The sequence below is a fragment of the Pelodiscus sinensis genome, chromosome 5 (genome assembly GCF_052426305.1).
Source record: "Pelodiscus sinensis isolate ZL-2025 chromosome 5, ASM5242630v1, whole genome shotgun sequence".
NCBI lineage: Eukaryota > Metazoa > Chordata > Testudines > Trionychidae > Pelodiscus > Pelodiscus sinensis.
The window spans coordinates 88,807,690-88,833,402 of record NC_143056.1 but is presented as its reverse complement, the minus strand read 5'-3'; the positions used below and the strand labels follow the sequence as shown (position 1 = coordinate 88,833,402).

Sequence of the window (25,713 nt, the reverse complement as noted above, 5' to 3'; positions counted from 1 at the left end):
GAGATTTAGTGACAGATCTTTCACGGATCTATAGAAAGATGTGTGAATAAATTCCCTGCGTTCCTTTGAAAAAATCTCCTCCTCCCCCTTAAAAAAATTAATGTAACTGAAAACTGGCCACCCCGTGTTATCAACAAGATACATGGAAGAGACACACTGGGTTGATCAGAATTATAAAAACGTGTCTAACTTACATATAGATCAAAGTTTGCTTAGACAGGTTGAACCTCTCTCAACCAGGACTCCCTAGTCCAGCAACATCTGTGGTCCAGCAGGCATTCCAGATGTTGCTGGACCAGACAGACCCGGTGGAGGACCAAAGGCAGGAGCCCTGCAGCTGGGAGCCCTACCGCAGGAGTCCGGCTGAACCTCCAGCAGGGAGACTGGAATGCCAGTGGGCTCCGGCGAGACAGTGGTCTGCCACAGTGTGGCCAGGATCCCTGGTGGTGGGACTGCAAAGCTGCCGCAGCAGGGCTGGTGAGACCAGGAGCCATAGCAATGGGGCCAGTGCTGCCCTGGTAGGCTGGCTGGGATGGGAACCCTGGCTGAGCAGCAGTCTGCCCAGGAGGAGTGTGGAGAACAGGATTCCCGGCAGCAGTACAGCGGGCTGGCGAGGCTGAGGCTGCCATGGCAGGGCTGGTCGCACATGGGGAGTCCACCAGGAGGCCAGGCAAGAAGCAGAGCCTGGCTGGGAGGCCGTGGGGGGTGGGAGGAGGCCGAAAAGACCTCCCCTGGTCAGGCAAAATCCCTTCTTTGAGACCACTCGGGCCCCGAGAGTGCTGGATCAGGGAGGTCCAACCAGTAGTATTTGGTAACATCTTATTAATCTGAGCATAACAAATTTCCACATTTTGTAAGAGGACAATTGCTTCAGAATAGTACATTCAGCAAAGCTTCATTTCTCCATGTGTTGAGAATATAATTCTTTGCAGCTGGAGGTACTTTCAAAACTCACCTTTTGCTTAGCTAGTCAAGTCTTCTGGTGAGCTAGTGTCCGTTTAAGGGTCCAGTTTGATATTGATGCCAGCTCTGAACTTTTCATACTGCAAAGATTTCAGCTTGGGATACTTCTATTAGTGACTTGCTGAATCAGCAGCAAACTTCCCAGAACAAGGCCAACTGCAAAATGCAGTTTACTGGATTCTGTTGTGGGCTGTGCATGTCTCATTTCTGTATTATATTATCAGTCATCTTGACTCATGGAAGCAACTTGGGTAAGTGTTAAGAAATGTATATGTTTGTGAGGATTCCTGTCTGGATATTTTTAGGGGAGCTCCACCTAACATCTTCCTATTGGTGTTTATCAGGGATGCTCAATAATTTTAAATAAGTTTAAGAGTCCAGCATACTCCATATGTCTACTGGAGATATTAAAGCAGAAAGATGGTGATTAGGGAATTGAGATTTTTAATATTTTTTGCATATCCCAGTAGGCTGAGATTAAAAAACTAAGCATTCTTAATGGCCAAATGTTCTCACTTTTCAGTGCAGATTGTTCTCAAAACTATCAAAAACGAAAGCACAAGTACTATGTAGCTGCCAGGGTTCTGCTGATATAAGGATATGTTCACCTGAATTAAAACCAGTTCTCCACTTCCACCACTCAGCTACAGATTCATGGATACAGAGTGGCCTGGTGCAGCGAAACCATTGCCATTCCAAAGCACTGGACAATAGACTGCAAGCCACAGCTGGACAGATCTATGCCGCAGAACATAGTTTCTCGGCCTGCTCATGGTGGAAGTGGGGAAAAGAGGGTAACTGCTCTGGGACCTAGTGTTTCAAGGGGTCCTGGGGCTCCCAGCTGCTACTGCACCAGCAGTGGCCAGAGCCCCGGCCCCTTTAAATCGCCATCGTGCGCTTTAAGTGGCTCAAAGTGCTGGGGAGAGCAGGGCATCTGTCCCTGTCCCTTCTGCTTGAGGCTCCACCCCTTCTGGGATCACAGAGCCCTGCCCCTCATGCACCTTGTCCAGGGGCCCACGGAGCAGTTGGTGCCCTTGCAGATCCTCAATGTGTGGCATAGCCGCATGCAGACCTTTCATACATGGAGAAGAGTTGTGGAAGGGCTGTGGCAGCAGCTCTAGCCATTAGATTGGAATAGTAATTGCAGAGCCCTGTCACTCAGCATAGGGGCACTTGAAATCCTCTTCCTACTTGTCACATTCCCCAGCATATGACCAAAATTACTGAGTTTGGGCACAGAGTGCAGGGTTTGGGGGAGGGGGTTATACTAGTACAGTAATTCCTCATTTAACACTATAGATATATTTCAGAAAATGATCGTGTTAAGTGAAAACGTGGGTCATTTTTCCCATTGAAAATAATGGAAAAGGTGGGGGTTGCGTTTCAAGCGGTGGTGTCTGTGGGACCGGGACATATGGTTGAGGGAAAAAGAGGACTGGGTTACAGTAGGGAGGGGAGGTGTTTGGCTCTGGGAAGGGGAGGACAAGGGAGGGGGATTAGGTTGGGAGTATGCCCCTGTGACAGGTCTGCCGGGACCCGCACTGTATCCGGCGGGGGGGGGGGGGTCGCCAGGGAACAGCGCGGCGAGCGGCAAACCCTCCGCCGCTTTGCAGGGAGGCAGGGGAAGCCCCATGCAGCCACCGGCAATGGGACAGCTGGGGAAATCGTGTTATTCCGGGGATAGTTGTGCAATTCAAAAAACGTTCCCTAAAAAAAAGTGCTAGTGTGAAAACATGTTAAGCGGGCACGTGTTAAATGAGGAATTACTGTACTATATTAGTGAGAATCTGAAGCCTCATAGGTAGATAGAGTAGGATGCACTTCCTAGTGTGTAATATCATTCCCTCTTGTCGTCTTTGAAGATTGCTCCTGGTTCCTTTTTAATTTGACACAACATAATTGTACTATAGGATGTTATGCCTGGCTCACATTCCAGTGGCTGATTAGAACGGAAGGGAGAAAGAAAAAACACATTAAGCTGGGAAATGGTCATAAAACCAGGCTTTGGAAAAAGCTGTTGACTGATAAGGGATGTAATGTGCTTTGTACTATCACTTGCCATTTTGTACTGTATAACAGGGATAACTCGAAAAGCAAATGGTGGGGAAGTGTTAAGAGTAATCTCTTAATTCTGGTACAGACTTTGGGAAAGAGAGAATGTCTAGCAACGTCCTGTAGCATATTTAACTAAAATGTTAATGTATATGATAGACCTAGCCAGAAGTCATTCATAGCTATAACTCAAGCTTTTGATACCACAAAACAGAAATGTGCCAAAGATCACAGGAACCAACTTCAATTACTTTAGTTTTATTAAAGTAGTCAAATATCTTTCAGAAATTAGGAGCACAGCCTCCTTTTATACTGCAATGGAAATTATTTTGATTTTACTAAAATGATCACTGTTAGTCTTTATCTGAAATTGTCTACTTTCAAAGACAGAAATGCGAGACTATTGGGTGTTGTTTGTAAATAGAGTCTGATTCCTTTCCTTTCTCTTTGGTAAACTGTAATGAAGTAATAAGAATAAGAATACGGTTCCTAGGAACACATTTTATTGTTCAAGTTGCATAAGGCTCAAATAGTAAACTAGTGAGCTGAGGCAGCTAATGATGTTTGATTAAAATTAACATAATGTATGAGAGTACATTTTTATATCAGAATACATTTTGGATCGATGGATGGTGTTATCTTAGAGAACTGCTATTCCTGTTTTCCTAAATTAATGATTATTAAAAAATATCACAACATAGCCTGTGTTGGAATAATTTTCTTCTTATCCAATAATAAATTTCATGTTTGGTGGATGTGAATACTGCATTCAGTCCAGGCAATCTTTGATGTTAGTCTTTTGCTTTAAACGTGCAGAATTCTACAAAGTTTCTTTTGTTCAAGAAGTATCTTGTGTTTAAGTTGGTAGTGATTAATTTTTCTACTGTGTGTGGCCATAGCTGCATACACAATTATTGCTTCTTATCCTGCCTTCCTAATACCAGAGCCTGGCCCATCCCTGGGAAAGCTGTATTTTATTTTATTTTATTTTATTTTATTTTATTTTATTTTATTTGAATAAAATAAAATCCTTTGATCGTGGCAGTAAGATTTGGTACACTATTTTTCCTTTTTCAACTTCTGTGGTTCAGTTAATAAATCCTGGGTGAAAAACATACTCACATGTACTGTACAGTCAATGCTACCAAAATCTTTACCAAAATTTGATAATTTTGTTTCCGAGGACTATATTGACAACTTGATGACATAATCCTATAGATTCTTATTCCTGTGAGGAATCTTTGTGGGTATTTTGCAGAATTGGATCCTTTAACATGCATGGCTTTCACTGTGCAACTGCTACAGGTGCTGACAATAATTATAAACAGGCCTGGCCTCTAATTTCTAAACTTTTGGTTTTAGATTTACTAAGTGTAGTATGTTACTATGAATGTTAGATTCAATAATCTGTTTTTGGATTTCTAACTTTATTTCAGTCAGCTGTTGGCCACGAATATCAATCTAAGCTTTCTAAACATTGCTCCCAAGTGGACTCAGTAAGAGGTTTTGGAGGCAAGTTTGGAGTGCAAGTGGATAGAGTTGACCAGGTAGGTAATTTCTGATAATACTGTAGTTACCTACAGCAGCTGCGCCTGTCTGTTTACATAGCATATCGGTTTTATCCAGCTGGAAAGTGTAAATATTACTGTCATTCATTTTTAGCATTGCAGTCTGCATATCAGTAAACTGACTTTGGTTAGTATGGAATAGCGTTCCCTCAGTGGCCCCTCAGCTGTCTAAAAATTCCTGCACAGCGGCTCAGGGCTGCTGCATACTAACTGCTATGGCTGAGATGGGCCAGAGCTGGGTAGGTAAAGCATGCCCGTCGCCCAGCCATGGCAGCCCAGGAATCGCAGCCAATGGTAGCTGCAGAGGGCAGTGCCTTCAGGTGAGCACAGGAGCACATGAAACTACCTGTTCACCACCATCACCAAATGGAAGTCGCCCCAGATATGCACCTCACTCCTTAACCCCAACCCTGAAACCTCTCTTGCACTCCAAGTCCATAACTCCCTCAGAGACCCCACTACCGCAACCCATAGCTCCAGCACAGAGCCTGCTCCACCACCCTACTTCCTTCCTATATCCCACACCCCAACCCTAAGCCCCCTCTTGTACCCTCATTTCCACCCAGACCCCTCCACCTCAGCCTCCTGCTCTGAGCTCGCTCCTGCACTCCAAACCCCTTAGCTTCCAGGCTGGAGCTCCCTCCTGTATTCCAAATGCCTCATCCCCAGCCCTACCCCAGAGCCCATACCCCAACCAGAGCCTCCTCCCACACTTTGAACCCCTCAGTCCCCCACCACCACCACAGATCATCCAAGTGTCAAATGAATTTTGTAGTGTGCACAATGTGGAAGTAATGTGTCATACATCCTCTCCATATTGGTGCACATAACAAAATTCATTCTGCCCTGGAAATAAAAAATTAGAACACTGGTATAGACATTAATACTTTAAGAAAAAAAATCCCCCTCCCCTCCACCCACAGTTAAGTGGAAGGAGGCCTGATTTGAAAGAAAAGATTAAAAATTTGTCAGTTAACCAAGTTACATATGTTTATGTGACCATAAATATGAACATCAGGGAGGGAAGGAATTTAGCATGGCTCAAGATGTCTACCAAACTGAACTGCTAGTAATGAATATCAGGTTGGGGAAACTTTCTAAGACTGTGCAATAACTTCCTGCTGGAAGTGGTGGAAGCTCCAGTGTACTGTATCAGTAAACCTGACAAAACCCTAATTTATTGCAGGAAACTATCTGCCTTGGCAGTGACTGAAAAAGTGGGGAGGCATAGCTCAGTGGTTTGAGCATTGGCCTGCTAAAACCCAGGGTTGTGAGTTCAATCCTTGCAGAGGCCAGTTAGGGATTTGGGGCAAAAATTTGTCAGGGATGGTACTTGGTCCTGCTGTGAAGGCAAGGGGACTGGACTCAATGACCTCTCAAGGTCCCTTCTAGTTCTAGAGATAGGCAATCTCCATAAATAAAATTAAAAAAATAACAATGAATCTGTTCCTCCAAATATTTTGAAAATGTTGGCCCAGAGATCTAGACAGACACTTGTGATCCAGAACCAAGAGAGAGCATGAGCATCGCTCAGCTATAATTTATTTTGTTAGGAGTATTTTTCTGCTGAAGCAGTTTATTTTGCTACTATTGTCTAATTTATCTTAGGAATACTTATTACTGTATTATTTCTCCTACAGTCTGCTGTGGGTTTCGAATACCAAGGGAAAACAGAGAAACATGCCTCTCAAAAAGGTAGTGCTGAAGTGAATGTGTGTATGTAAACAGATAATTTTTACTAATATTAGCTACGTGTTGTAAGACCCTACAGGTTGGAACTCCCTTGTCCGGCACCCTCGGGACCAGACCCGTCCCGAACGAGGGAATTTCCTGGATCGAGGAGGCCCCCTGCCACTGGCCTCCCAGGATGTTCCCCCTCCCTATGACTGCCTCCTCTCTGGCCCCACTGCCATTGGCCTCCAGCCTGTAGTGCTCGGACTTGGGCTCTGGCATGCTGGCCCCCATGACAGGGCGGGGCTTGCCGGCTGCCCCGCTTTTGCTGCTGGCTGCCCCACTGCACCCCTGCTCTGCCAGGCTCCCCAAGACGGGGCTCGCTGATCCCACTGCTGCCCTGCCAGGCTGGGGCTCCCCGGGGATGGGGCTCCTAGCCGGTTTGGACTCTTAAGCGCTCGGGCTCTCCGATCCAGCAACATCGGATTTCAGAGGTCCAACCTGTACTGCAATAGCTTGTATATGAAGCTGTTGAGAAAACACTGTTTGTAAGGTTCCTAGCACAGTGGGGCATCAATCTGTATTGCCAGCTATCCAATTATCTGGGTTCCAAATGATTTACTACTCTCTTGTAGTAAGTGGATTGAAAAACCACTCTATTCAATTGGCCTTAACTAAATCAAATAACCGGTGGTTTTTTCCAAGGGTCTGACTTGTCCTTTGTTCCTTCACCCCCAAAAGTGAGCGAGAACCTCATACTAATGCTAGAAGTTAAAATAAGAGTAATAGCCTTGTATTTCATTTCCGGTAAGGCTGGAGAGATCTTGACATGTTTTAATATTAATAAGATAAATAGTTCCTGTATGTTGGGAAACTATAAATGAAAGAGCAGACTAAACCACTCCTCAGAGGTGGATTTGTTGGACTCATATGGAACTTCGCTGAATTTCTTAAAAATTGTAAAACAGAATTCTAAGCATGTACTGAGTTTAATTTTTCTAAACACTATCTAATAATTGAGCATTTTGTTGATAAATTTAAATGCATGAGGACCATATATCCTGGCTGAATGGTTCTGCTAGCATAATTTATACACAAAATTACCTTGGGCAGAAGTTTTAGCAGCATCCAGATTTAGAAATAGGGAGCATTCACACATACTTGTGACATCATGAGCCAGAATACTATGCTGAATTTTGCCTGCTGTGTTAGTAAGTTTTGTTTCGTGGGTTAGTAGCTATTTCCCAAGTAAGATGATATTCTGCATTGCAACACTGCGACGTGTGATGAGTTTATTTGTTTGATTGTGCTTTGATTTCTGTACTCAGATTATTCAAGTGGTTTTGGTGGTAAGTATGGAGTGCAGGCGGACAGAGTAGACAAGAGTGCAGTGGGCTTCGATTACCAGGGTAAAACAGAGAAACATGAATCTCAGAAAGGTTAGTCAACACATGTATTTTTTGTTTCTATTTTTGATGTGATGCTGGTGCATTTACCAGGAACAGTCTTATGAAATAATTCATTTTGGTAAATATTGATATATATTTTGTGTCTTTACATTCACTAGATAAGTCATGAAGATTACTGAAAATTTTATCTTCTTGAAGGAGAGAGGTTTAAATCATACACTTAAGTTTAGCTAGCACAAGAATTCCAAGAGGATATCACATTTCAATTGCATTGCAACCAGAGCTGGTCAACAAACTGTTTCCCTCACCAAACTCCCCATCTCCTGCCCAATTCCACACTTCTAGCAACTTTGAAATTTTTTTTCACCAATCAATATTAAAACCTAAAAATGCTCAAATACAGCAGTGAAGTATTTATATTTTAATTATCGGGTGACTTTTCTAATAAAGTCACCTGTTAAAATTTAGGCTATGCTTATGGATTTCTAGAGTTAATATAGTGTTGCTATAGCTGTTCAAAAAAATTGGATTTAAAAAAAAGTTTAAAATTGTTACAGGAAAGAGAATATTTTTTCTCAAAATCTTCCCACTTTCTGACCAATTTGCATTACATTATTTACCTGAAGTAACAAAGCTTTTTTTAGCAAAGTTTAAAGGAAAAAAAAGACAACCAAACTGCTCTTCATGTAGCCTTAGAATTCCAGTGTGATTTTACTGTGTCAATGCCGAGCTATAACTGAGCACTTTGAAAGATGAAAATTACTCACAGTGGTTTGTCTAGCTTTGACCCTGCTTTTTTTTCCCTCCTGCTTAAGGAAAAAAATATTAGGTGATACATTCTTCAGAATGTAAGATTTAATATCCTAGATCAAGCTTAGATGTCAGTATTCTTCTTCTACATAATTTAAAACAAGTGTCTTATTACTGTACATTTGTAAATTAAAACTGTTTACTCTTGTCTCCAGATTATTCTAAAGGCTTTGGTGGTAAATATGGAGTTGACAAGGACAAAGTGGACAAAAGTGCAGTTGGCTTTGAATATCAAGGCAAAACAGAAAAACACGAATCACAGAAAGGTTTTTATTAAACTTTTATTAAATAAAAGTATGCATGGGTTGAGATGAACACTTTGGTCCGGTATTCATACATAAGGGAAGTATGCAGTTAAAATATGATATTTTAACATTTTTGCCAATGAGACTTAACCATCTTGTAATATGTTTTCGGTGGCAAAATGGAGGTGTGATGCAGGCATCAGAATTGTTCTTCTCTTATCTACCAGGTAGCTATTTTATGAATATTGATACGTTTACTATAGCTTAATGCAGCATATAGTAGGGATGAGCTATTCTGCACTCGCTGACTTACTAGTTTTTCGGATAGCTGTGCTTCCCATTTCCCAGTAGGGAATGGGACTTGGCAGGGAGAAATGGACCGTGAAAATAATTCAGTATCATTAATGAAATATTAGGTAACAAGTATATCACTGTAGTGTTCTAAATGTTTTTGTAACAATCCCACTAATGGCTTGTGGAATTTTATGTGCATAGATTATGTGAAAGGATTTGGAGGCAAATTTGGTGTACAGACAGACAGACAGGACAAGTGTGCGCTTGGTTGGGATCATCAGGAGAAAGTTCAACTACACGAATCCCAAAAAGGTATGTTTTAGGGATGTAATAGTGTAGTCAATTAACTGATAAGCAAAAGTGTATAGGGCAATACTATAGGCTACATGCATTCCGCTCCCCCGCCAGTAAATTTTTTAGCAGGCTGGCCTGCAGTCCGTCTTGGTCCTGGCTCACGCCGGGTCCGGGACTTACCCTCTGCTGAGGCTCTGCATTTAAAGTGTAATAGGAGCCAGGTGGGCAGGCTCAGTTTCAGCTTGCACTGGGTCTGGGAGCTCAGACCCTCTGGACAGGGGCTGCTGCTACCCCACACTGCTGCCTCTGTATCAGAGGCAGCAGAGTGGGGTAACAGGCAGCCAGTCCATGAGGGGAGCTGGTTTTTAAACTGGCTCCCCTTGTGGACCAGTTCCCGCTTGGCACCCTGTGCTGCTGCCTGTGATGCAGAGGCAGCAGTGCGGAGTACCACAGGGCTCCTCAGGAGTGGGGCCGGAGCACACTGGCTGCCGGCATCACCCTGGAGACTATAAAATAGTTGAGTTACCGATAAGAATTCATGAGGTTAATTGACTACTCAATTAACTGATATTTAACATCCCCAATATGTTTGGGATCAGCTTCTTAACACTTTTAACATGCTTCTGGTTCACATTACAGAGGGTTTTTTGCCTCTGCAACTGGGGTAAAACTGTTTCATAACAGCTAACCTGGTAGAAATGAACTGAAGCACTCAAAAGCTTATGTCCTAATACCCTAATAAATGTGTTAGTCTTTTAAAGTTCCTTGTTGTTTTTGCTGAAACACTAACATGGGTACCTGAATGTTTGAAGTGTTAATGTGTTGCAATTATATTGATTGGAATGTCTTCACAACTGGTTTAATAAGCCATGGGTGGTATTGAAAGTCACTGAAAATATTGACTTGGTGTGTCAAGAGGTATGTTACAATAGCCTTGTGAATCTGCAGATAGCCTGGATTCTTTATTTTCAGTGAAACTCTGGAAGCCAGGCTGTCATAAATGACTCCTATATTACGTAAACTGCCAGTTCATGCACAAAGACAAATCCTGCTCACTATACTCAAGGGCTGTGTCTACACTGGCATGAATTTCCGGAAATGCTTAAAACAGAATAGTTTTCATTATAAGTATTTCCGGAAAAAGAGCGTCTACATTGGCAGGCTGCTTTTCCGGAAAAGCATCTGTGGCCAATGTAGATGCGCTTTTCCGGAAAAGAGCCCCGATCGTCATTTTCGCGATCGGAGCTTTTTTCCCGAAAAGACTACTGGGCTGTCTACACTGGCCCTTTTCTGGAACAGTGTTCCGGAATAAGGACTTATGCCCGAGCGGGAGCAGCGTAGCTTTTCCGGAATAGCGGCTGATTTTGTACAGTAGAACGTCGTTGCTTTTTCAGAAATTCAAGGGCCAGTATAGACAGCTCACAGCTTATTCCGGAAAAGCGGCTGATTTTCCGGAATAAGTGGCCCAGTGTAGACACAGCCAAGCTGTTTTCCTCTTCCTTGATCTGTCTCCCCCTCTCTTTTATGCATACCCACATTTGCTGGAAGTAGAAACTCCGCATCAGCGATACTGACCTCTTCCTTCTCACCCAATTTTTAATGGTCTCCATGAAGATGGAGACATCTACAGTTATACCCTGTTCCATAGTAGGCCAGACCTTGCTGCACGCATGCAGAAAGGAGATCTCAGGGTTTTTTTTCCCTTTGTAGCTTCCTGTGTGTGTTCCTATGAGAAGGAATGATCTATACCCTTATTTTAGCACTTTGTTGTCAAAATAGCTGTGCCAGAACAGCCTGTCAATGACTGGAATATGGTTCTAAACACAGATTTTTTTTTTTCTGCAGACCAATAACAAGGATATTCCTTACTTTTGACAATGCCAGATAGGAGAAACTTTAGGATTTTTTTTCTCCTGATTAGTATTTCTTACAAACGCAGGGCTATACTGTCCAAATATATTTAACTTGCTCCATGTGTTGTCCTCTGCACACATTATTTTTCTTTTGAGTACATATGAATAAAGACATAATCTGATCATGAACGTAATTTAAAATACAAGTGCATGTATACAGTATGAACAGTTGTGCAGAGAAATATTGTCTGCAGTACGAGAAGAGCTGCAAAATATAGCAAAGAACATGAAATTGTTTCTGTTATATTCCTGTTAATACTAAGTGAAGCTGGCTTTTTCCTAATCCCAACTGTAATTATTCATGTGAATACAGGCAGTCCCCGGGTTACGTACAAGATAGGGACTGTAGGTTTGTTCTTAAGTTGAATTTGTATGTAAGTCGGAACTGGTACTTATTGTAGGGGAAACTCTAGCCAAACATTTCTCCAGAGCTCAGTTTTATTCTCCCACACCTCACTTCCCTCAGTCCTTTATTCTCAAGCGGAGGTGTCTGCTGAGCAAAGCCGCTCCGCGTCTCCCTGGTCTGCTGGGGGGGGCGCTAGCTTCGCATCTCCCTGGTCTGCTGGGGGGAAGCAGCTAGTGCGGGGTTGCCTCACCCTGTTTGTAAGTAGGGATCTGATGTAAGTCGGATCCATGTAACCCGGGGACCGCCTGTATACAATTAAAATGAGTATTCAGAGTCGTGTGAATAGACAATTAAAATGAGTATCCAGAGTCGTCTAAAATACTGCTGATTCATCAGAATTGCTGCTGGCTATGATTTTGAATGTTTTTAACTAAACGTATCTGTTCCTTTTCTCCTTCCTTATTACATGTGACTTTTTCAGATTATAAGAGTGGTTTTGGAGGGAAATTTGGTGTTCAAAAAGAGAGACAGGACCCATCTGCCGTGGGGTTTGAATACAAGGAGAAACTAGCCAAGCATGAGTCTCAACAAGGCACAGTCTCCAGTTGTAACTTTCTTATTAGCCATGCAGCCACTTCTAACACAGACTTAGTTATGTAAAAAGACTGACTTGTACCATAAGTAATCTAAGGAAGAAATTTTCTTAAATTTCTATCCCCATGTTATCTAGCAACATCAGGCTATTTCCTTAAAATGAATTGTTAATGGTCATGATCTCATTATAAGCCTATATTAAGGATATGGGTTCATAAAATTCCAAATGGTGCCGATAATAAAATAGAAACAGAGATCCAATATTTAGTTTGTGTCTCTACATAAGCATTAGCTCACACCATCTTAAGTCCAAATGTTACAATTTTTCCTTGGGTGAAGTAAAAAATAGCATACTTATAAAACTGTCTTTATTCATTGTGAGATAATTCAGATATGAACTACAAGTCATAGATTTCTGCCAATATCCTACAGTGAGAAGTCCTATAGCATAGCATCTTTTGGAAATCCTACATCAGAATAGTCATGCAGCACCTAAGAGACTAACAAAACATGTAGATTTCGTGGGCATGACCCACTTCTTCAGATAATGGAGTTAAGAAATTGTTTGTACCCTGGGCCCCTTAACTCTATTATCTGAAGAAGTGGATCGTGCCCACAAAAGCTCATGATACCATCTACATGTTTTGTTAGTCTCTAAGGTGCTGCAAGACTATTAGTTGTTTTTTTTTAAGAATTTTCAGTTAGACTGACACGGCTACCCCTCTGAAACCTTTGTACATCAGAATAGTATAATTGCAATGTCTGAAGGTGGTTAATAAAGCCATGCATTTATTCTGGCTAAATATGTCTAATAGCCATCAATGTTTTACATATTATCATGATTTAAAGCAGGGGAACCTTTTTTGGGTTGGGGGCTGCTGACCCACAGAAAAATCTGTCCGGGCCCCACACAAGTGAGAAACAAAGTGAGAAGCTCCTGACTGAGAAGGTGAAAGGCACCCCACATTCCCCTTGTACACCAGAGCCTAGGGAGGCCCAGGCTAGTAGAGTTTGTGTGCTCCCACCCTGCAGGTGGGTGGATGGGCAGTTGGAGTGCCAGCACGGGCTCCTCAATGCTGAGCCTCGGGGGCTGGATTCAGGCAAGCTGGGGGCCGCATCCGACTCCCTCCTTCCCAGGCCTGAGGTTCGCTATCCCTGATTTAAAGCCTAGCATAGCTTTAGTAGAAGTTCAAATACACACACAAAGTCTCTGATTAGTGAATCCTGTATTTTGGGAATGGGAGCAAAGGATGACATTGTAAGTCAGTTCAAGCACTCGCCATTTACATGGTAACTATTTATTATTAAATAAGGCAGTAATATGACCTATATTCCCACTGTGGATACATGAAACATCTTTCTTAACTTTGCATCAACCTGGGGTCAATACCAAAATTGCAGAAAATGTGAATTGGCAGCTATGTATCTTGTCTTGATTAAATTCCATGAATGCTATGCAAATAAAGAGTACTTAAGTGAGACTTCTGCCCTGACGAGGGTTACTGCACACTTGACAGCACACTACTCTGAACAAAGGTAATATGACCTATACTCCAGGAAGTAGCAATTGGTACTGTGAAAGGCTGTGCTCTAGAAGTGGTGCATTATGATGGGCCATCCCTTATTCTTTGCTTGGTTCCTTTCAACATGGCAATCATTAGCTTAACTTTCACTGAAAGAATGTGAAAAGCATGCACATAGCTCACAGCATTTTTCTTGCCTGCTGGTATACGAAGAAGCTTCTATAGATATACATATCCTGATTTGCATAAAAAAGTTTCATTTTCTTTGGCTGCTATCTTTGGAACTGCATGTAGCTGCTTTTGAAATGGCCATTTGCATTTAATGGGCCTAAAAAAGGAAGAAGACTAAACCTGCCTACTTTGACCTCTTTATCCTATTTTTAGATTATTCAAAAGGATTTGGTGGAAAGTATGGTATACAAAAGGATCGAATGGATAAGGTAAGTTGTTTGAAATTATCATTAATTCAGTTGTCTGGCTATTGGTTTAAAATCACATCATTATTGGAGAGGCAGGATCTGTAGTGTTCTGATCTGTTCTCTATATTTGTATTCTGCTTAGGGAGTTCTCTTTAATTTCGTATAGTATACAATGCCTTTCATCTGAGGCTCTAAAGCATTTTACAAAGGTGATTATCATTCCCATTATATAGAGGAGGAAAAATTAAAACCAAGAACTTGAGTGATAGTGAAAGAGGAATAGAGTTAAGAAATATAACCTTGATCTCTAACGCTGTGGTTTACAGGGTCTTTTGAAAAAGTCTGCCGTTTTCAACAGAACTGCGTATAGACCGCGGTTTTACTTTCGAAATGGCGCTTTTTCGAAAGAGTGCCATGACGCGATTATGCAAATGAAACACAGGATATTTAAAACCCCACTTTATTTGCACTTTCGAAGTGCCTTATTTACATCCCTCTGTTGAAAGAGAGATGTAGTCTAAACACAGTGTAAGAGTGTCACTGCACCCGTAGCTCAAAATAAGCTACTCAGTTTGAGCTATGCAAATTGTGTATCTTATTTCGGTCTTATTTCGAAATAGCTTATTTCGTAATTTGGCGCTGTCTACACAGCACTAAATTTCGAAATAACCCGCTATTCCGAAACGTCCCTTACTCCTCGTGGAATGACGTTTACAGGGACATTGGAATAGCAAGCCCGAAAAAATGGGCTGTTAAGATGCGGGACAGCTATTTCACGGCACTCCAGTATGCTCCAAAACAGTGTTGCAGTGTAGACATAGCCTAGCTGGCCAGTCTTCTCTTCTAACTAGGGATGTAAAAGGTTAATCAGTTAGCCTCACCCTTGACAGGTAGGGGCTGTAGTGGGCTTCTCATGGGGCCCACTGGAGCAGCCCCTGTCCGTGGTGGGTCGGACACCCCTTTCCTTCCCTCCCCTGTTACATGCTGGCTCCCCAAGAGTGGGGCCAGCAGGAGCTACCACCCCCACTACTAGTTAGCCAGCTGCAGAGCCTGCAGCAAAGCCTCCTCCCTGGGAGCAGGGCTGGCAGAAGTCCTTGCCGGCCCCACTTCGAGGGAGGTGGCTTCACTGCAGGCTCTGCAGTATAAAGCATATTTAAACTTTATGCTGCAGAGCCCACATGGTGTGTAAACCATGTGACTGTTGTCATTTTGAGCAGTTACACAGTTACATTTTTAAACACATTTTTACATCCCTACTTCTAACCACCAGATGGCACCTCATTTTACACCTTGCAAACATCCTCTCAACCAATTAAAAATAGTTGCCTTTCCATTTGCCTCATTTCTCTATAATTTAAGGGGATGTTGCTATGTTTCATCATCCTGCTACAGTAAGTGGTACACCAAACTCTTCGAATAGTTACTTACCCACTCCACAAATTACAAGTAGCTCTGTCAAACACATTCCTGATAGAATTTCCTCAAAACCTATTATTCAAACTTTAATCTTTTATCCAAGACACACAGTGATGTAAACTTCCAAAAATACTTTTATTTCATAGGTTTAAAGGATGAAGGTCTTTATACAGATGAGCTTTCCCCTACTAAATAAACCTATTTGTTAACTTACAGAAATATCAAAGCTTCAAACTCTTTTAGGTTACAGTATGTTGTCTTATCCACGAGGGAACTTTTTTTTTTATTATTTTTATTCCTACATAAAATATTACCTCTCTGCTTAGGGTTTGCTTTCAGGGTTTTTTTTTTATGTTTCAAGCTATATGCTTTATCTTGGTAGAAACCCTTGTGTTATACAAACTGAGAGGTTGTTTTGTATTCAGAGAGACAAGCATTCAGCAAATTTCCCTGTTTCCTATTCTTATGGCTCATCAATATATAAAAGAGATTAACCAGTAATAAAATTAGTGTTAGTGGGAATCAAGTGTGATGTCTGTCTCTGAATGAAAGTTAACCCTAAATAGTCTGGTGTATTGAAAGAATTCATTCTCTTTAGCATGTTTTAGACCCCAAAATGAAGTGGGCTTTAAAAAACAAAAAAGAGGTAGGAATGTTGCAGGAGAAGATCATGCAGATGTGTGCTGCTGTGTTTACTGAATGAGCATGTAATCAGAGAACTACTTTGTGAAGTAATTGATACTTTCTTGTTACTGGTAGAATGCATCAGCTTTTGAAGATATTGAGAAATTGTCATCAACTTATCAGAAGACCAAGCCGGTAGAAGCTGGTAAGATTACATTATTGATTATGTTTCTGTCCCTGGCTGTGGAAGGTGGGTCACCTTTCTCTGGCACCTCTAAGGTTACTCCCCTGCTGATACCAATGAGTAAAATCCAAGCTTTCTTTTTGCAATCTTGGCATGTCAGTAGTACACACATATACTTTATTTTACTCTGACTGTAGTCTTCTCTCTGTGAATGGAGAGGTGACACTCATTCCCCCTCAGTATTAACAGTTGAGCTGAAATTATAGTTGCATTTAAACAATGCACTGTTTCTTCAAGAGGGAAAAGAAACAGTATCAAGAAACTATATAAAGCATCTCCATGATTCTCATACAGGCTAAGACTTCTCTAGAATGGTCTAGACGTGGTCTTAGGCTACACCTACATGAGAAAAAATTGTACTGATTTCATTAGTTTAGATTTTAGAAACAGAGGTAGTTAAAATCTGCACATCATCTTGTGTAGATGTTATGTTTCAGTTTGAGTACAACAAGTAGTCTTGTGGCACCTTAGAGACTAACAGATATATTTTTATCATAAGCTTTTGTGGGCAAAACCCACTTCCTCAGATGTGATATATTTGTTAGTCTCTTAAGGATGCATCTACACAGCAGGGCTTAACTTGAAATAAGCTATGCAAGTTGAGCAATGTCAATTGCATAGCTAATTTCGAAATAGGGAGCGTCTACACAGCATTTATTTTGAAATAGAGCACTCTTCCTCTGACTTCCCTTACTCCTCGTACAATGAAGGTTACAGGAGTCCGAGTAAGAAGTCCTTCGGCTTGATGGTATTTTGACATTATTTCAAAACAACTGCCTGCTGTGTAGATGCAGACTAAGTTATTTTGAAATAATGTTGCTTTGTAGATGTACCTTAAGGTGCCTTAGAGGACTGCTCATTGTTTTTAAAGTTACAGACTAATACAGCTACCCCTCTGAGTCTTTATTTCAGTTTGAGTTATTGGTATCAACTAAATTTGGCTTGTTTTAAGCAGAGTTGGCTTTTGACTGACCTGTGGTTGTATTTTGGGACTTGTAAGCGTTTTTAAGTAGCTTGCTTTCCAATCCTGTCCCAGACCTGGCCAGTTGGAAACCTTGAATGGTGATTGGCTCCAGCTGCTGTATTGCCTGTGTGCATATATGTGGTGATGTGCACATGTGTTTTGGCTTTGTTTAAGTCATGCAGGTTCCCACCAGGTTGCCTGAGAGACTTTTTTTCTTTCTAAGGAAGGCACTTTCTTGCATAGAAATATTGGCCTGAATAAATACCAATTGGCTTTACTTAACAGTCTTATTCCTTTTTAAAAACACTGGTTCTCAAAGTTTTACAAATCCTATTACTCCTGAAGGAATTGTGCACCCCAAAATTACAAATTCTGCCCACTATTATAAAATTCTATGAAATTCTGAATATTTTATTTGTGAAAAATAACACAATATGATCACACCCTTTTCAATTATTTGCTGACCACTATTTCACAATAAATTACCAAAATGACACCATTTCCAGTTATGTTGTTGTTTTTACTGTGTTACTCTGACACACAATCTGTGGGATTTTTGGGGCAGAATTCCCCCAAGAGTACCAGGCTTCTATGTGGTGCAATCTGGGTGTGGGCAGCTCTGGGGGGGAGAAGGGAGTTTGTGTACCAGGGGATCTGGATGCACAGAGGCTTATTTTGGCATCCTTGTTGCAGGGGGTATGGGACACTACAGGGGAGTCTAGGTGAAGGCGGTTAGGGTGCAGTGGGGGGGGGGGATCTGGGTGCTGGGAGAATGGAGTGCAGGGTACGGCTGGTTGGAGCTCAGTGGGGTGGGTGTCTGGAAGTTGGGTTTCTGATTCAGGGGAGGCTGGGTTGTGGGTGAATTGAGGTCTTGGGAGAGGGTCTGAGTGCAGAGGATTCCTGATGCAGGGGTGAGGCTGAGGACCAATGGGGCCAGGAAGTAGCTGAGGGTATGTCTACACTACCCTCCTAGTTCGAACTAGGAGGGTAATGTAGGCATACCGCACTTGCAAATGAAGCCCGGGATTTGAATTTCCCGGGCTTCATTTGCATAAACTGGGCGCCGCCATTTTTAAATCCCTGCTCGTTCGAACCCCGTGCCGCATGGCTACACGCGGCACGAACTAGGTAGTTCGGACTAGGCTTCCTAGTGGAATGAGTGGAAGCCTAGTCCGAACTACCTAGTTCGTGCCGCGTGTAGCCGCGCGGCACGGGGTTCGAACGAGCAGGGATTTTAAAATGGCGGCGCCCAGTTTATGCAAATGAAGCCCGGGAAATTCAAATCCCGGGCTTCATTTGCAAGTGCGGTATGCCTACATTACCCCACTAGTTCGAACTAGCGGGGTAGTGTAGACATACCCTGAGAGAGGGTATTAATTGGCCAACAGATATGAAGCTGTACACTCAACTCAGTTGCATATGTCTGTAATGTAACTTTGGAATACCACATCCCAAGCATCCTTCATGCTCTCCACATCTTTACATGTGTCAGAGGCAGCAGCTCTACTTGCTGCATAGACAGAGTGTAACCTGGATGCTAATGGAACTATGAAAACCGCGAGCCTAACAGGAAGGATGTAGAGTGGAGAAGCATAAGGGTCCAGAGAAATGGGGTTGCACTGGTGGGGGAAGCAGGAAGTGATGGAACAAGAGATGGATCAGGTGGTAGGGGAGAGAGCAGTGACCTGGAAAGGTCAGTGGGGAAGCGGGCACCTGGAGGCCAGGCGTGGAGTAGACTTTAGGGGGAGCAGGATGGAGTGTAGGGGTGATGAGGAAAGCAGAAAATAGATGGGTTATCATGGAATTTGGGACCCAGAGTCAGAAGAAATGGGGACCTAGCAGGGTGAAATGGAAATGTGGAGGGGAAAATGGGGGTCTGACAGGAGAGTGGTGGGGTGTCTGGTGGGGGAAATGATGATCTGGCAAGACACACAGCCCCTGCCATGGTTGGGGAGGGAAGAATGGGATCCAATGGAATGGAGGGAGTGGAGCATGGAGGAAATAGAGGTAAGGGATTCCCAGCAATAGAGAAGGATGGGGAGGCTCATACTCAGGGAGCTTGTAGAGGCGGGAAACCCTCCTGACATGTTTTTTCCCCTCCCACTATGAATTCAGGCTGTGATCTGACTCCAGTGTAGCCTCTTGCACAGATTCTGTGGAAGCAGAACACTTTTGTCTGGTTTTCATTTTGATCTTGACTTTGTTTTAATATTTGTAATGTTACAGTGAATACAAAAACAAGCAACATCCGAGCTAACTTTGAAAACCTAGCCAAAGACAAGGAACAGGAAGACAGAAGGAAAGCAGAAGCTGAGAGAGCACAAAGAATGGCCCAGGAGAAACAAGAACAGGAGGAGGCCAGAAAGAAACTAGAAGTCAGTAAGATTCACAGCTCTTCTGGGCAAATGCTGGTGATTTTTGAGTGTGGAGTGGGAGAGGAGAAGGCTATATCTACTGGAAAATACATTCCTTTCTTGCTTGCTAGATTTGGACATTGAAATATCTTGGTTATAGCACTACACCTGAGGGCCAGGGCCCCTTCCCACCATGTTTCACCTCCAGATACACTGTTGGACTCCCACAAGAGCTGTAACAGGAACTTCTGAGTATCTAATGGAATCCTAGAACTGTAAATGGAGAAAATGTTGCTTAATCGCCACATGCTCCACAGGACAAAGTAATGCTGGAAACGTGTATGGTTTTTCATTTTAAATAATGGCGTTCTACTGAGTAGTTCTGATGGTCGCCTGTCAATGAGACCGATCTGAGTGTAAGCAGTAAGTGTTCTTTCATACCTAGACCACTGGTTGAAGTCCAGACAAGGCTTGTAGTTGCCACTCTTGGGAAACGAGTTGGTGGTCTTAGGTACAGGGCAGCGTGCTACACAAATAACCATCCTTGTTAGCCATTTCAATAGACTCCAAAGATTGAATGGGTCCAGAGAATCTGTGGGCATTGTAAGTTAGGGTGAGGGAACTTGCACATCATCCCTTGGACTCTGAGGACTGACAGCCTCGGAGGCAGATGACCAACACTGCATAGATTTAAAACATAAAAATTGGTGTGTTACATTCTAGTTCAACTGTATGGAAGAGAGATTCAAAATATCACAGAATAAATGAATTGACTGTTATATAACCAAAGGCGTGTCTAAGCAAAGAAACATACAACTAGTGTATGTATAGTAAAATCCAGACTAGCAGATAGCCTTGTTAGTTTAAACTGGAAAAAATGATTTTTGCAATATAGGTTTCCTAGAGTATGAATGCAAATTTTCCCACTTCTGGGTCTCTAGTCTGAGAGTGATCGCTCATTCTAGACTGTTTCAGCTAATTACCTCACTGCTTTTGTTGGCCACATGAGAGTTTGTTTTGTTTTCCCTGTCATGCTTATTTTACTTCTAGTTAGGATGGTGTTCAGGGAGCTTTTCTTTACATGCTCTGTTGTCTTTGAATCAGCCATGACTGTTAGTCTCAGAGCCTAGAACTGCTTTCTAATCTAAGCTTCATGTAGCGTGATTTTTATTTGTGCCAGAAACTCAGTTCTGGGGTGCTTGGCGAGACCATATTTTAAGCATCTTTAATGTTGTATGGAAATTTACACTTTTGGCATCTAAAAACTACAGTCTGAGATGCATATAGCCATTTTAAAGAATGCAAAACTCAGACTGTACTTAAACACTTGAGGCTGCTACTTTAGCATTGAGATACTTTCAGTCTATCTTTAAACAGAAATGAACTTACTTTTCACTTGTAGCAATTTAATATAGTATAATACCTGGCACTTTTCCAGTGCCTTTCATCCAAAGGACATAAGACCCTTTTCAAAGATGGATCATTATCAGTATCTCCACTTCATTTTTAGAGGTAAGGAAACTGAGGCATTAAGTTTAAATAGCTTACCCAGAGTCCCACAGTCAGTGGCACAGCTAGGGTGGAAATCTGCAAAACCTATCTAATGCTACAAAATATTACATATAAAATAATTGCAGAATTTAAACAACTGCAACACCAATTTTTCTGCCATTATTTTGCTTCATAGTAAAGCCTAAAGTACACCTCTAACTTCTCTCAACTTCTTTTTTTCTACTTGCTTGTTCAGCTCTACATCATAAACGTCATGTCTTGAATTCTCTGTTGCTAAAGAACTCCCTGAGAAAGCTTTCCAAGATACTAAAACCTGAGCAATTGCCAAGAAAGAGTAGACTTGCTAATACTGGGGCAGATTTTCATAAGAGCTCAGCACCAAAGTGCTGAATTCTTCAAGCAGGGCCAGTGTTCAACACACTTGTTCTTGGTGTGCTAGTTACACTTGTTTAACTCAGCCTCTTGAAAAACCATGTGAAGCAAAGGAGTAAGTCTTTCTGCTATGGGCTAGGATTTCTACAGAAGACCTTGTAGGCAAGACTGGCCTAGATGGTCCTAATTTTTTCTGAAGAACTGAAAAACACAATCTCCTGATCCTTACCCTCCCTTTTTTGATTATAAACAATGCCATCTTTTTATCATAAAGGAGCAGTAAAAAAGAAAGATATTGGTTATGTCTCTGCAAAGAATACATACTTCTATTCTCAGAGTACTGCGTGCTCCTGCAAATATCTGTTACATTATTGAGAAGTCGTAAACAAAGTAGACATGTTAAATTTTGTTGCTAAGTGGCCCAAGCAGTCGCTCCTGAGTACTGCAGATAATGAGGCATATACTAACTGGATGGTAATGCCTAACTTTTTTAAATCATTCAGGTAATATTAACCTTCCTGCACTTTTACATCCTATCTCTGTCCTAAATTAATCCAAAGATTCACGCATCTCTTTTTTTCTGGAGATTGCACCCAAATCAGTGACAATATAGCATGCAGTGGACTGTGTGAAGCTCCAAATTATTGGTCCATTCCTGATGCACACCGTGTAGCAGAATATGGAGGTAGTCTTGCTTTTATTTGCATCATGTAGAAAAAGATCCTCACGTTGTTGTGAATTTAATTCTATCCTAGCTATTTAAACCCTGTTGCCTTGTCAGCTAGTTCTCATGCCAGGAAAAGCGTAAATTTGTTTCTCATAAAAATGACCATGTCCGTTTGTTACTAGAACATGTGGTATAATGGTCCCTATACTTGAATTAAATTGCAGTTTGAAGGCTGGTTCATGGATTAAAATACTGAATTCAGATAACCTAAAGATCCTATGGAAATATTCCAAAGAGCAGAATCGAATCATATAGCTCTTAACATACATATGTTAGTCTGTAACTACAGGTAATCTACATAAATTACTCCTTTTCTGACCAGTCAATTAAACAGGTTATGCAATTAGTTAGATGCTATGTTTTCAAGTCACAAAACCACTCTTTGTCACAAGCCTTTCTGACTAAGTTTGAGAATGCACTTGTCATTGCATCCACACTGCTTCTTATTTGCTGTCTTGGAATCAAACATTGTTTAAAGTTCTCGTGAACTTAATCACTTTTTTTCCCCAAAGGAACAAGCTAAAGCCAAAAAACAAACACCACCTCCATCTCCTACCCCACAGACAGGTGATGAGAAGCCACCTTCAAGTCCAGTTTATGAGGTTAGTCAAAGTCACAATTAGTAAATTGACTAGCTTGTCCTTAAACACATTTCTGTGGTGAACAGATTTATACCTGTGGGTAATTTTTATGGCTTTGCTATAAAGTAATGATGTCCAGTATTTAAGTGGGAAGCTGCCTTCTTATAGGTGGTTCTATTTCATGAGTCAGGGAGTTGGAGTTTTATAGCTAGATGTGCCCAATGTAGGAGGGGAGGGGATTTATGAGTAGTTTTGTATCCAGGAAATTTCTCTTTCTCTCTCCTACTGAAATATTTTAAAAAGGGTTAAGGTGGAAAATGAAATTCTTACAACTCCTCTAATGTTACAGTTCAGCCTTAGAGGGTGAAATTGAATTCAAGTGAGGTATGTTTATTGTTCCTAGTGTTAAAAATGTGAATATATTTGTTATAAATGAGAATATAAATGCAACAAGCAAAAATATATCTAATTGTGAGAAATCGTTATCTACTCCATAAATTACCATGTATCAGCAATATGAAAATATTTACATAGTGAGTCTGTTGCCATTACAGATACACGTATTTGCTTTGTTATAATGCACCTCTTGTACTAGGAACTAGTGACATGATGCCTTTTAAGTCTCTAGATACTATCTGTAGAATATCTGAACTATTCATTTGGATTCTAATCATACTTATGGTAAGGTGACCTCAAGACTATCCCGCATTTACATATAGTTGTCTTGTAGTATTGAATGTTGCCATTTTCAAAGGAGATGTTTTCACTTGTTTGAATTCTAGTGCTGAATGCAGGACCTAGTTTACTCTTCTCTTTGGCACTATTGATGTCCTGCTTGAGGGGCTTCTTTTTGTGACCTTGACAAGTTTCACTTTTGTTTTTCTAGGATGCAGTTTCATATGAGGCAGAGCCAAACTACAAGAATTCCAGTACAATGTATTCAACTGTCCATGAGCCAGAATCCAGCTACAAACCTGAAGAGTCAGACTACCAAGAAGCAGTCAGTCAACGGGAGTCAGAATATGACCCAGAGACAGTCTATGAAGTGGCAGGAACAGGAGACCTCTATCAAGCAGGTAGAGTGTTCTTATTTCTGAGCTGGTGCGTTCAGTGGTAGGTAGTGACTCCATGAAGTTGACATGTCTTTGTCGTAGATTTGGGCAGCAACTTAATCTAAGTTGTTAACATTATATTTTTGAATTTTAAATGTGCTGGCAGGGGAGTAGAGATTGGAAGAGTGTCTTCCTGTTTACATGTCACTTTTTTGTGGTAAGGGAGAGGTTTGTGTGTGTATGTATATGTATGTGTGTATATATATATATATATATAAAAGATGTGCAGAATGGTGCTTTTTCATTTTGTTAAAGCATTTGTTTTTCTCAAAATCTGTTCATAAAGTGCCTTACCTCCATCCCAAATAAGGTTATGCAAGAATGAAATTTCTCTTTAAAGTGTGCTCCTGGATCTATTGACATTATATAGACATCTTCCTGAACTAAAGCTATAGGGCTTCATTTCAGCTCTCTCGTGCTCCTGGCCTTAACAGCATCCCCATCCAACTCAGTTTCTGATTTGTTGTAAAAATATCAAAGATATTGCTGGTGTTTTCAAAATTGTGCCTCTTCTGGGTGTTCCCTGACACGTGGCTAGTTGGTTTTCTCGCTTCAATCTGTGGTCCAAATTACAATGGAGAATGAGGAAGAAGAATGCCAGATTACACTTTCATATATAGGTTTCTGTCTATACATAGTGTGGTTTTAGTCCTCTAATGTGTCTTTTTCCAACCTTTTTTAGAAGAAAATACTTATGATGAATATGAAAATGAACTTGGAATTACAGCCATTGCCCTTTATGATTATCAGGCTGGTAAGTGCATGTCTTGTTCCCTTGAATTGTGCATCCTATGAATAACTTTCCGTCTTGTGTAATGTTCATATAATACATATCCCCCCCACCCAGAATTCACCCAGCTCTAGCTGTTAGATTTTAAGTGACTTCCAGGGCTGAGGAGTAACATGAAAATAACTTGAATAACATGAAAAACCTCAAGACCAGTTTTCAAAGAGAAACTGCTGAGCTACAGTTCATCTTCAAATGTGACACCATCAGATTAGGATTAAACAAAGACTGTGAATGGTTAGCCAACTACAAAAGCAGTTTCTTCTCTCTTGCTGTTCACACCTCCAGATCAGCTGCTAGAAGTGAATTAACCTCGTTATCTCTAGCCTTATTTTGGCCTGCATATTTATACCTGCCTCTGGAAATTTCCACTAAATGCATCTGACGAAGTGGGTCTTTGCCCACGAAGCTTATGCTCCAATACATCTGTTAGTCTCTAAGGTGCCATAGGACTCCTTGTCACTTTTGCAGATTCAGATTAACAAGGCTACCCCTCTGATACATGAATATTATGGTGTGATTTAGGGATGTTAAATTGCAAGTAATTGACTAATCAAATAGTCGATGCATTTTGCATCGACTATTCGATTAGTTGATAGGGCGCCTCCGCCCTTGAAGTGTAGCAACAGCCCTAAGCTGCATGCGGTGTTTCAAAGCCGCAGTGCTGGTGGTGCACGGGATCTGGCCCCAGGCTCCATTCAGTGCTGCTGCTTTGAAGTACCCCTTCCTCTCCCCCGCCCCATTGCTGCCTCCTTCTGATAGAGGAAGCAAGGCGGAGGGAGGGGGCAAGCAACTGGTCTACTAGCCTGTCAACTAGGCCTTCACATCCTAGTGTGACGGGCAGGAGCCCCTGTACTTGATTAACAGCTTACCCATGCAATAGATATGAATGTTCTCCTCTTAGGACAAAAACTGCTAC

The 25,713-nt window shown here is 41.6% G+C and overlaps 1 protein-coding gene across 3 annotated transcripts in view; it reads left to right on the top strand.

Moving 5' to 3' along the window:
- CTTN (cortactin) overlaps positions 1–25,713 on the top strand; it is a 49,775-nt gene that overhangs the window by 22,145 nt on the left and 1,917 nt on the right. For 2 of the 3 annotated variants that reach the window (XM_006131050.5, XM_089778581.1), the window contains 12 exons: positions 4,452–4,562; positions 6,224–6,278; positions 7,583–7,693; positions 8,629–8,739; positions 9,214–9,324; positions 12,047–12,157; positions 14,067–14,122; positions 16,277–16,346; positions 19,576–19,724; positions 22,827–22,916; positions 23,782–23,971; positions 24,690–24,761. In XM_006131050.5, coding sequence (XP_006131112.2) covers positions 4,452–4,562; positions 6,224–6,278; positions 7,583–7,693; positions 8,629–8,739; positions 9,214–9,324; positions 12,047–12,157; positions 14,067–14,122; positions 16,277–16,346; positions 19,576–19,724; positions 22,827–22,916; positions 23,782–23,971; positions 24,690–24,761 — 1,237 coding nt within the window. The remainder of the gene's footprint in view (positions 1–4,451; positions 4,563–6,223; positions 6,279–7,582; positions 7,694–8,628; positions 8,740–9,213; positions 9,325–12,046; positions 12,158–14,066; positions 14,123–16,276; positions 16,347–19,575; positions 19,725–22,826; positions 22,917–23,781; positions 23,972–24,689; positions 24,762–25,713) is intronic. The other variant, XM_089778582.1, reaches the window with a different exon arrangement.